At 41.6% G+C, this 13236-nt stretch overlaps 1 protein-coding gene and 1 long non-coding RNA gene across 4 annotated transcripts in view; one reads left to right on the top strand and one right to left on the bottom strand.

Annotated features, from left to right (window-relative positions):
- The window catches only part of LOC127527475 (uncharacterized), an 89801-nt gene extending 77481 nt beyond the window's left edge, over positions 1-12320 (top strand). For both annotated transcript variants that reach the window (XR_007934778.1, XR_007934777.1), the window contains exon 2: positions 12257-12320. This is a non-coding gene — a long non-coding RNA (uncharacterized LOC127527475). The remainder of the gene's footprint in view (positions 1-12256) is intronic.
- Positions 1-13236, bottom strand: part of myo16 (myosin XVI) — a 774098-nt gene that overhangs the window by 471016 nt on the left and 289846 nt on the right. For both annotated transcript variants that reach the window (XM_051926297.1, XM_051926296.1), the window contains exon 11: positions 7153-7263. In XM_051926297.1, the coding sequence (XP_051782257.1) occupies positions 7153-7263 (111 nt within the window). The remainder of the gene's footprint in view (positions 1-7152; positions 7264-13236) is intronic.

Here is a 13236-nt window from a genome sequence, read left to right as displayed (position 1 = left end):
TGTACCACAGATCGACAGGCATAGCAATTGATTTCTGCTACAATTGAACAAAGCAGGACGAATCAGTGGAACAACACCAACATGTAGGAAAAGCTCTCAGTAGTCCAAAAGGCAAAACAAAGAAGTGTCTGTGTGGAGTACCGGTTGGTAATGGCCTACGTCAAGCACTACTAATGGGTTGCTCTTAACCGATGGTAGAAGAAGCTCAGCCAGATAGAATCATACTTTTAAGGGGATGCATCTCGATTATTATCACCATCATGTCAAGACATTCAAGGTGCAGAACTGATGCCTTCTGAGAATATTTGGGGAAAGGGGGTTCCAATTCAACTTGAACAGAAATTGTTGCAACGGTGAAATTGTTGGGATGTTCTGTAATTGTTAGTTTATTAGGAGAATTCTAGTGGCTCCTGCTTTGATTTTCATGTAAATTTCCTATCCCAAGGATTCTGGAGATCACATCTTGTTGGCTTAGTTTTGGTTGTGTATATTTATTTGTACCATTTCTGACACCATTTTTGTAGGGCCGCGACTCTAGTGTAGTTTTGGGACAGATGTTAGGGTTAAGGGTTGATGAAACTCTGTTTCCCGCTTGTTGGCTGAGTTTGGACTGTGTATATTTATTGGAACCATTTCTGATGCCTACATCAAGCACTGGTTTGCACTGCTGATGGGTTGCTCTTTACCATTGGTAGAGGAAGTTTGGCCAGATAGAGTTATACTTTCAATGGACTACTTTTCGATTATGACGACCATCAAGTCAAGTCAATTAAGGTGCAGAACTGATGTATATTGAGTTTATTTCAAGAAAGGGAGGTCCAAGTCAACTTGAATAGAAATTATTGTGACAGTGAATCTGTCGGGATCCTCTGTAATTGTTAGTTTATTAGGGGAATTCTAATGGTTCTTGCTTTGACATTCATGTATGTTTCCTATCCCAAGGATTCTGGTGGTCAACTCTGTTTTCTGCTTGTTGGCTTAGTTATGGTTGTGTATATTTATTTGTACTATTTCCAACACCATTTTTGCCTGGCCGTATCTCCATGATGGCAGATTAGTTTTAGGACTTACATTACGATTAAGGGTTGATGTGGTTTGAATTTAATGATTTAACTATTGTACCACAGACCAACAGACATAACAATCGATTTATGCTACAACTCACCCTGCTAGGTCCAACCGATATGTAGGAATAACACTCTGTACTATCTCAAGGATTCTGGTGGTCACATCTGTTATCCGCTTGTTCGCTTAGTTATGGTTGTGTATATTTATTTGTACTATTTCCAACACTATTTTCGTCGGGCTATAACTCCATGACGTTAATGTAGTTTTAAGAAGACGTTAGGCTTAAGAGTTGATGTGATTAAAATTTAATAATTTAACTATTCTACCACAGACCAACAGACATAACAATCAATTTATGCTACAATTCACCCTGCTAGGTCCAATCGATATGTAGGAATAACACCCTGTACTATCTCAAGGATTCTGGTGGTCACATCTGTTATCCTCTTGTTGGCTTAGTTATGGTTGTGTATATTTATTTGTACTATTTCCAACACTATTTTCGTTGGGCTGTAACTCCATGACGTTAGTGTAGTTTTAAGACAGACGTTAGGGTTAAGAGTTGATGTGGTTAGAATTTAACAGTTTAACTATTGTACCACAGACCAACAGACATAACAATCGATTTATGCTACAATTCGCCCTGCTAAGTACAATCAATAGACCACCGATATGTAGGAATAACTTCCTGTACTCCAAAATACAAAACACAGCAGTGCCTGTATGAGTACTGGTTGGTAACGCCCTACGTCAAGCACTGGTTTGCACTACTGATGGGTTGCTCTTTACCATTGGTAGAGGAAGTTCAGCTAGATAGAGATAGAGAATGGACTACTTTTTGTTTATGACGACCATCAAGTCAAGACACCAAAGGTGCAGAACTGATGCCTACCAAGAATATTTGGGGAAAGTGTTGTACAATCCAACATGAACAGAAATTATTGTGATTGTGAAACTGTCGGGATCCTCTGTAATTGTTAGTTTATTAGGGGAATTCTGGTGGTCCCTTTTTTGACTTTCTCAGACTTTTTCTGTCAAGTTGGTCTGCTCAGGTCATCAAAACATCTTGACACACCTCTCATTCATTGTGTGAAAGTCCTCAGCGTTGGTATGCCAGAGAGAGGATGTGCAGTGCTGTTCAGAATGTAATTCAGTTTTATTTTAACTCTCTCCTTCACTGCAACCTTCAGGGGGTCCCGAGTGTGTGCTATAACTGAACCTTCCCCTTTAATTAGCTTGTTGTTCCAGTGGGCCTCTCTTGAAGTGATGTTACCCACCCTGCATATGATAATGGCCATCACATAGTTGTTGATAATGTGAAGGATGTCACTTTCCACATTACTGTAAAGGAATGCAGTCTCCTAAGCAGGAAGAGCCTGCTCTGCCATTTCATCTCTTGACAAGTCAAACCTGTCATTAATGTGGACCTCCAAGTACCTGTAGTAATGAACCACCTGTACATCCACTCCTTGAATAGCGACTGGACATTGAGGCTCTTTGGTGCAGCGAAATTCAATAACCAGATCGTTGGTTTTGCTGATGTTATGTTGCAGACAATTCTCTTTGCACCAAGAAACAAAGTTCTCCCCTTGACTCCTCTCCTCTATCTTACCCCCTTTATCAATACCCCACATAAGTGCAGAATCATCTGAGAACTTCTTCAGGTGACCTGACCTGCTGGTATATTTCTAGTCAAAGGTATGAAGAATGAAGAGTAAAGCAGACAGGCCTGTTCCTTATGGTGCTCCAGTGTTGCTCACACAGTCCTTGAGTCTCACAAACTGCAGTCTGCCCCACAGATAGTTCATCATCTGGGACACCACAGGCTGACCCACCTGCATATCTCTTGAGTTTACCCCTTAAGAGAGATGGATAGATAGTACTGAAGGCACTGGAGAAATCAAAAAACAGAATCCACACAGTGTGGCCAGCTTTATCCAGGTGAGAATAAGCCTTGTGGATCAGACAGATAATTTTATCCTCCACTCCAATCTTTGATCGCAAACTGCAGCGGGTCATGGTGGTCTGCCATTAGTCCCTGGACCAGCCTGTCAAAGATCTTCATGATGTAAGACACAAGTGCCACTGGTCTGTAGTCATCAGGTGAAGAGATGTCTGTCTTCCTTTTTTGGAACGGGATCAATATAGGATGTTCTTCACAGCGGTGGTACTTTCTGAACAGGTGACAGAAGACACCACAATGGTGGCCAGCACAGGCCTTAAGAACTCAAGGACTGACTCTATTTGGTCCCTCAGCTTTTCGTCTGTGTAGCTTCCTCAGTTGTTACCTTACTTAGTCATCATTTATGGACATTAACCCATGTTAATGGTGACGGGGGGACTTCTCACTGGCTGCTGCAGTTGACATGGTAGGAGTTGTTGATGTAGTAGAGATGGGGTGGGGAGACTAATAATACTGACTAATCTATCACGTATATATACTAGGGGGCTTCGCACCCTGCTCGCTATGCTCGCCAAACCCTCTGCCTGCACTAAGCACCAGCAACTTCACGTCTCTGCTGCTCGCACCAAACAACAAATCTTTTAATTTTTTGCTGATACGCCTCTTCATTGGGAAGAAACATTACTTTTCCCCGATGACAACACGAATTAGACGATCTTACAAGTCTCTGACTTAAAGTTTAAAGCCGAACGATATCTACATACTTCTGTCATATCACACATGTCCATATATTCGATCTCTTTTCACTTTTACCTTTTCATCAAAATCGCATTGAATTTTGATTTTGTGTTTGGAATTACATCGTGACAACACAACGTATAACTGCCTGTGAGTGAATCTCGTTTCTTTCTCTCTACACGAACTGTGTCTGACAATAGCATTCACACAAATGAGAAATGATTGAACTGTGGGCGTGGCTATACATGTTTTAGATGTGGGCGGGACTTTTACAAATCTCTGTGCATAAAGTCTTGTCTCGCAGGAAAAACTAAACGTTGTCTCAGGAAAGTGAATCGTATCAGCTGGGACCCCAGCCACCCTGCACTGTCACTTTTCACCCTCCTCCGATCTGGGAAGAGTCCATTCAGATGCGCACCTCCAGGTTCAGGAACAGTTTCTAACCAACTGCAATCAGACTTATGAACCTTGTGTCACCTCCACTGCTACCTGCACATATACAGTTATATGAAAAAGTTTGGGAACCCCTCTCTCTTAATTCTTTGGATTTTTGTTTCTCATTGGCTGAGATTTCAAAGTAGAAACTTCCTTTTAATATCTGACATGCCTTATGGACACAGTAGGATTTCAGCAGTGACATTAAGTTTATTGGATTAACAGAAAATATGCAATATACATCATAACAAAATTAGTCAGGTGCATAAATGTGAGCACCCCAACAGAGATATGACATCAATACTTAGTTGAGCCTCCCTTAGCTAATCTAACAGCCTCTAGACGCTGTCCTCCTATAGCCTGTGATGAGTGTCTGATTCTGGATGGAGGTATTGTTGACCATTCTTCATACAAAATCTCTCCAGTTCAGTTCAATGTGATGGACAGCCTGCTTCAAATCATCCCATAGATTTTCGATGATATTCAAGTCAGGGGACTGTGACGGCCGTTCCAGAACATTGTACTTCTCTCTCTGCATGAATGCCTTTGTAGATTTCCAACTGTGTTTTGGGTCATTGTCTTGTTGGAATATCCAACCCCTGCGTAACTTCAACTTTGTGACTGATGCTTGAACATTATCCTGAAGAATTTATTGATATTGGGTTGAATTAATCCGACCCTCGACTTTAACAAGGGCCCCAGTCCCTGAACTAGCCACATAGCATGATGGAACCTCCACCAGATTTGACAGTAGTTAGCAGGTGTTTTTCTTGGAATGTGGTGTTCTTCTTCCTCCATACAAAGTGCTTTTTCTTCTGACCAAATAACTCAATTTTTTTTTTATATATTTTTATTTTATTAATTTTCATTGTAATCATTCCATACAAACAGATCAATTTATAACCCAACAAAATTGAAGACAAATCAAACCCCACCCCAAATAACTCAATTTTTGTCTCATCAGTCCAAAGCACTTTGTTCCAAAATGAATCTGGCTTGTCTAAATGAGCATTGGCATACAACAAGTGACTCTGTTTGTGACGTGAGTGCAGAAAGGGCTTCTTTCTCATCACCCTGCCATACAGTTGTTCTTTGTGCAAATTGCGCTGAATTGTAGAACGATGTACAGACACACCATCTGCAGTAAGATGTTCTTGCAGTTCTTTGGAGGTGATCTGTGGGTTGTCTGTCACCATTCTCACAATCCTGCACATGTGCCGCTCCTGTATTTGTCTTGGCCTGCCAGACCTGCTATCTATCATATAGTGCTTTTCATATCTATCTATCTATCTATCTATCTATCTATCTATCTATCTATCTATCTATCTATCTATCTATCTATCTATCTATCTATCTATCTATCTATCTATCTATCTATCTATCTATCTATCTATCTATCTATCTATCTATCATATAGTGCCTTTCATATCTATCTATCTATCTATCTATCTATCTATCTATCTATCTATCTATCTATCTATCTATCTATCTATCTATCTATCTATCTATCTATCTATCTATCTATCATATAGTGCCTTTCATATCTATCTATCTATCTATCTATCTATCTATCTATCTATCTATCTATCTATCTATCTATCTATCTATCTATCTATCTCTCTATCTATCTATCTATCTATCTATCTATCTATCTATCTATCTATCTATCTATCTATCTATCTATCTATCTATCTATCTATCATATAGTACCTTTCATATCTATCTATCTATCTATCTATCTATCTATCTATCTATCTATCTATCTATCTATCTATCTATCTATCTATCTATCTATCTATCTATCTATCTATCTATCTATCTATCTATCTATCTATCTATCATATAGTACCTTTCATATCTATCTATCTATCTATCTATCTATCTATCTATCTATCTATCTATCTATCTATCTATCTATCTATCTATCTATCTATCTATCTATCTATCTATCTATCTATGCCTTTAACATATCTGATCTTGGGTGCCGTGTACAATCTGGACAGCAGTCTATAAATAGCAGTCTCAGAATTCCCATACCTGTGGAGTGTACTGAGTTCTGATGGCAGGTGCTCTCCAGACATCATATACAGAACCGGCTTTTCTTCTTCTTCCATGAGGTCACTACAAAATTCTGGAGCCTGTTCCCACAGTGTGACTCAGAGCCTCTGGACCATGCTGGCCTCTGACATACAATCTTTCCAACTGTGAGGCTAACACCAGACCCTCCCGCTTTAGTATTACGACTAAGTGCAGACCTCCAAAGTCATCTCCTTCACCACCCGGAATCCCATCAAGGATATCATCACCCATCAACAACTCTGTTTTCTGCCAAGACGCATGCCTGGATTCCACCATTCCAGCCCACAGTGCCACTGCAGTTGCTATCACCTGAAAAAATGAAATGCACCCACCCCTAGGCTGGAAAAGACCTCCAGCCTGCAACTGTCAGACATCCATCCATCCATTTTCCAACTCGCTGAATCCGAACACAGGGTCACGGGGGTCTGCTGGAGCCAATCCCAGCCAACACAGGGCACAAGGCGGGAACCAATCCCAGGCAGGATGCCAACCCACAGTAACTGTCAGACATGGATACTGTAAATTGGTGGCAGGTGACCATCCAGCTTACTTCAGCATTGGTGCTCAACTATGAACCAGAGCCACATATGAATGCCTGCCTACCCTACCACCAAAAAACCTTAAAATCTCCTAGAAATGTTTAAGTTTTAAGTTTCACAATTACAAGATCACCATCAAAACAAATATTAGAGTCCGTTTCACAAAATAATATGCCAATCAAAAGCTGGCTGTTTCACTAACCACCAGTCCCTTGTCTTTGGGAGACATTCAAGTGTGTTCATTGGACTGTATTGGGCACATATCAATATAAATTCATTTCATGAAAGGGTTAAGGCCGATCATTTCAGATCCCACAGAAAACTGATGGGCCTCTAAAAGCAAATGGGCAACATGACACATGCCAAATAGCACTCCTTCTTTGTACTTACATAGATCTGGTTATTTCCAAAGCGCTTTTGCATTTCGTAGAGTAAACTGCTGTCAGTCAGTTCATTCAAAGTGGCCAAGTCATCATTGGGTGCTGGAGGCATCAGTTTTACCTGGAATGAGAAGAAGACAAGAATCTATTCGTCAGTTTGAGTTTGATGTTTGAGACTAGCAAATATGGTGGTGCGTGAGCATGTCACCGAGACGTTTCACATGAGAAGTTTGACAAACAAGAGGACATCACTGTGGTGATTTGGGCCTCAAGTACTTAGTTTTTAAAGTAAGGCCAAAGACATACAACCTTCAGAAAGGTCTGAGGTCTAAAACTATCATTAAAAAAGCATGGAAAAAGCAAAGCCCAGCAAAGGGAAAAGAGAACCACCAAATCCCTGTCCCCAATAAACAAGACTCTTTTCTGAGCTGGGAGTCTCACAGCACTAAAGTCCCAAAAATTTCCAAAACACTTCCAAAAATGCCCACTAGATGGGGATAAACCACCAAACCCAGGAAAGATTAATTTAATTTTATTCTAGAAAGTTGATTCAGTTCATCTGGACAGAGTTCTTTTCCAGGGAGATACGTTTCATCACTCGTCCAAGTGACTTCCTCAGTCTCAGTTGACCGCAGGTTTCTCCAACCTTATAAACAGTACCTTTGCATAATGACTGAAACTAGCAGCATTGACTAACAATGGGCCGTGTGATCAATGATATGCAAATTGTCCATTGATCAACGGCTATGAGTACCATTCACAGAGAGTTGGGGAATGGCTGCAATCATCGCCTTGTAAGATGGTGAAAGATGTACCCTTAGGCCTCCTCCTCGGTTCAGAGATGGTCGTTCGTTTTTCACGTAAATGGCCTCCTTGACTCCTCGCTCAAACCAGTCTTCCTCCCTGTCCAGGATGTGCACATCTTCATCACTGAAAGAGTGACCACTGTCCTGTAGGTGTGAATAGACTGTGGAGTCCTGGCCTGATGAGGTAGCTCTTCTGTGTTGTGCCATCTGCTTCGCCAGTGGTTGTTTGGTTTCCCCGATGTGTGATTCACGGCAATCCTCTTGGCACTTAACTGTGTAAACTATATTACTATGTCTGTGCTATGGCACCCGATCCTTGGAGAGGACAAATTTTTGCCATACTGTGTTTTGGGGTTTGAAAGCCACCGAGACCTGGGGCCTCATGTATAAACGGTGCGTACGCACAAAAATGTTACGCATGAACGTTTCCACACTCAAATCGCGATGTATAAAACCTAAACTTGGTGTAAAGCCACGCACTTTTCCACGGTACCTCATACCCTGGCGTACGCAATTTCTCCGCTCGGTTTTGCAGACTGGCGGCACCCAGCGTCAAAGCAGTTTCCTGTGTGGTCACCCTTTCTTTCTTAGATCCACATTCCTGACGCGGCTTTATAAATACACTGAAACTAACTGCATATTGTTTATTAGTGTAATGCATCTGATTGTAATTAACCTGAAGCAATATAATGGTCCAGGGAATAGCCATCGTATTCCAAATACCATAACTGCTTTAGCGTTGTTACTCTCACTGCATCTTCTTCTTCTTTCAGCTGCTCCCGTTAGGGGTTGCCACAGAAGATCATCTTTTTCCATATTACTCTCACTGCACCACTCGGAGTATTTATATTATTATATCTGAGTGTGGAATCACAGCTCTACAGCAGAGAATTATCGGTATATAGCATGCTGTCTATTTGAACTGCTCTCATACAGCAAATGCTTCAGAGCCTTTCCTGTACAGACCTTGCGGTTCACAAACAGTTTCATCCCAAGAACTTTAAACATACTCAATCAGTCCATCAAGTGCTCCTTGTAGAGCTGTTTGTACTTATTAGTACAATCACCTCACTGTAAACTTGCGATACAGTTATAATACTGCACAACCTGAGCCACTTTATGAAGCGCGTATTTACATATGATGACGATATCATTTGTAAGATGAAATGCAGCAAAATATGTTTATTATATTATACAGATAAAATGTTAACTTCATTTAAATAATCTATATTGTTAATAATTAAACATGCGAGGACATGGTGCCGCAGCACTAGCTAGTTCATGGATAGCTCCTGCTTTGTGCTGTATTCTTGCTGGTGCTGACGCGACACTGGAAAAACAGACGGATAGAATAATTAAACATGTACTACGAAGATATTTCGATGTTCCTTTAAAGTTTTGAGAATCGCCATTCTAAGCTTACAGATGGCTTAACGTCTATTATAGAGCTGATTGTGTGGCGATTGGGTATTTGGAGAAAGAAAAGTAAGGACAGAAATTGGGGGTTAGTACGTTTGAAAGAGACAGTACTGCTGCAATAAAGTATTTCATTGAAGGTCGCGCATGGCGCAGCATGCATCCTGCGAGAGACATGAACAAGCACTGCGCCACCGTGTTCCCATGTTTAATAACATGCTTTCATTCCTATCATCATGAAAAAGATATCACGTACAGTATACATCTCAGTATTTTAATTTTTCAGAGAGCTGTAATATTACGAATGTAATGGATTCTGTGTCCTGTCGGAGGAAGAGAAAGCCCGGAAGCCCGTAGTGATTCACACACATAGAGCACATAGAAGATCAAATACAAAACAAAACATTTAACGTGCTACTTTAGTTACAATGGGATTTGAGAAACTAGTCAATTAAACGATTTAAAGATGAAGTTTACTTTAATGACAAAATAAACTACGTGATTAAAGTGGAAATTTCGAGATTAAAGTTGACATTTCATGCTTTTTTCCCACTGTGTGCCTATTTTTTTTTCTCTGTACCCTAATAATCTTTCATATGACACTCAGACGGTGGGCTACAACTCGCCTTTTCACGCCGACTTTGATATGTGACAACTTCTTTATTTCAGGCACTGTGCGACTTTGTGAACTTGAGCTTTCGAGTTTTTCCAACTCGCTATGTCATTCGATCAACTTCCTTTTGTTGTTTATACCACTGTTTAAACCAACAAATAGTACGTTTTTCTTTGCCTCCACTTGGTATTCTCTGAAATTCTTATGTTTTCCCCCGTGCTTTTCCCATTGTCTTTTTACAAAAGGCTGAGCTTAAGGGCTATTTATGCTGATTTGCATATTCAAAGAGGCGTGATTCTGGGAGGAGTTGGGGTGGGGCAGCAGACGCGTGCACATGCGTTACCTTTCACACTGACTGGGATTTATGTAGCAGAAGAACGTGGAAGTTGGCGTACGCACAGATTTATGCATCTGGATTTTTTTCTGCGTAAGCACATTTCCACTTTTGTCCGTATGCCATGTTATAGTGCGAATTCTACGCACGGCGTTATACATGAGGCCCCTGGTGTTTTGAAAAAATGCGTCTCAGCTGTTCCGATACTCCTGACACATAAGGGATCACCAAAGGTTTTCGCTTAGGCAGCGGTTGTCCTTCCACTCTCCTGGATTGTTTAGAGCATTCTTTAGGTGTCTTCCCTACTTTGACAAAAGTCCAGCTGGGATAACCACATTTACTCAGGGCCTTTTTGATGTGATGTTCTTCTGCTTCCCTGGGCGCTGTGTCTGTGGGTATGGTGTTTGCTCTGGGTTGTAGAGTCCTGATGACACCTATTTTGTGCTCTAGTGGAGGGTGAGAGTCAAACCTTAAATACTGCTCCGTACACACTGGTTTACGGTACACATCAGCTTTCAAATGTCCCCCATTGCTGATGGAAATTTCACAATCTAAGAAAGCTAGCCTGTCACGTTTCATGTCCTCCCTGGTGAACTGGATATGTTTGTCCACTGAGTTGATGTGGTCAGTGAATTGTGGTACCTCCTGAGATTTGATTTTCACCCAGATGTGTCCACATACCTGAACCAATGGCTCGGTGGTGTTCCAGGACAGGGTAATAGCGCTCTCTTTTCCACTTCTTCCATATATAGATTGTCCACAATAGGTGAAACTGAGGAACCCATGGCACACCCATGTTTCTGCCTGTAGTACTGGCCTTTGTATATGAAATATGTGGATTGAAGACACAGTTCCAAGAGCAGACACACTTGATCGGTGCTGAGAGTGGTCCTTTTACTGAGTGTGGGGTCATCCTGTAATCTCTTACGGACCACCTCCACTGCTTCTGTAACTGGAACGCAAGTGAATAGAGATGTAACATCATACGAGACAATAGTTTCATCTGCCGCCATAATGACATCTGTCACCTTCTCCACAACATCCAAAGTGTTCTGAATATGGTGTTTTGAGCTGCCTACCAACGGGTTGAGGACAGCGGCCAGGAACTTTGATATGTTATATGTAACTATATGCTACACTGATCCATTTCCCACTTGGACAGAGGCAGTGGTGCAGTAAGAATTATGTTTCTGGACTTCTCTAGCGCCTTCAACACCATCCAACCACTGCTCCTCAGGGACAAACTGACAGAGATGGGAGTAGATTCATACCTGGTGGCGTGGATCATGGACTATCGTACAGAAGGACCTCAGTATGTGCGTCTCGGGAACTGCAGGTCTGACATTGTGGTCAGCAACACAGGAGCACCTCATGGGACTGTGCTTTCTCCAGTCCTGTTCAGCCTATATACATCAGACTTCCAATTCAACTCGGAGTCCTGCCACGTGCAAAAGTTCACTGACGACACTGCTATCGTGGGCTGCATCAGGAGTGGGCAGGAGGAGGAGTATAGGAACCTAATCAACGACTTTGTTAAATGGTGTGACTCAAACCACCTACACCTGAACACCAGCAAAACCAAGAAGCAGGTGTTGGATTTTAGGAGGACCAGGTCCCTCATGGACCCCGTGATTATCAGAGGTGACTGTGTGCAGAGGGTGCAGACCTATAAATACCTGGGTGTGCAGCTGGATGATAAATTAGAGTGGACTGCCAATACTGATGCTCTGTGCAAGAGAGGACAGAGCCGACTATACTCCCTTAGGAGGCTGGCGTCTTTCAACGTCTGCAATAAGATGCTGCAGATGTTCTATCAGACAATTGTGGCGAGCGCCCTCTTCTACACGGTGGTGTGCTGGGGAAGCAGCATAAAGAAGAGGGACGCCTCACGTCTGGACAAACTGGTGAGGAAGGCAGGCTCTATTGTAGGCACGGAGCTGAACAGTTTAACATCCGTGGCAGAGCGACGGGCGCTGAGCAGACTCCTGTCAATCATGGAGAATCCACTGCATCCACTGAACAGGATCATCTCCAGACAGAGGAGCAGCTTCAGCGACAGACTGCTGTCACCGTCCTTTTCCACTGACAGACTGAGGAGATCGCTCCTCCATCACACTATGTGACTCTTCAATTCCACCCGGGGGGGGTAAACGTTTAAATTATACAAAGTTACTGTCTGTCTGTTATGCCTGCATTGTTATCACTCTTTAATTTAATATTGTTTTTTATCAATATGCTGTGGCTGGAGTATGGGAATTTCCCCTTGGGGTTTAATTAAGTATCTATCTATCTATCTATCTATCTATCTATCTATCTATCTATCTATCTATCTATCTATCTATCTATCTATCTATCTATCTATCTATCTATCTATCTATCTATCTATCTATCTATCTATCTATCTATCTATCTATCTATCTATCTATCTATCTATCTATCTATCTATCTATCTGAACTGATCATGCATTCTTAACGTTGCATCCTACGTATGTATCTTTGGTAAATCCTACAGACTTGGTGTAGCTTCCCCTGGGTATAATCTATGGTATGAATTCAGGTCAACAGCATTTTCTTATGTGTTGCCATCGACCAAGGGAACACATAGGAACACACACGTCCAACAAAGAGATGTTGGGGCACCAATGGGTCACCTCTTTTAATCTCTCTATATATAAAAAAGTAAGGTGACTGACTGGGTGACATATCAACCATTGGTCCTCGAAACATGAAATTGGGAGGATACGTTCCTTTTATGACGTAGGCACCCACTAAGAAAGGATTTTTCAAAATTCCACCCCTGAGGGGGTGAAAAGGGAACAGTATGTATCTTACAAATTTGATCATCATCTCTATATATTATAATGCTTGGGTCACTGATTTGCACAGAAACACAGGAGATTGTAGAGACAGGAACTTTATTCAAAT

The sequence above is a fragment of the Erpetoichthys calabaricus genome, chromosome 4, assembly GCF_900747795.2.
Source record: "Erpetoichthys calabaricus chromosome 4, fErpCal1.3, whole genome shotgun sequence".
Lineage (NCBI taxonomy): Eukaryota > Metazoa > Chordata > Cladistia > Polypteriformes > Polypteridae > Erpetoichthys > Erpetoichthys calabaricus.
The sequence above is the reverse complement of the archived record's forward strand: the minus strand, read 5'-3'. Positions and strand labels throughout refer to the sequence as shown.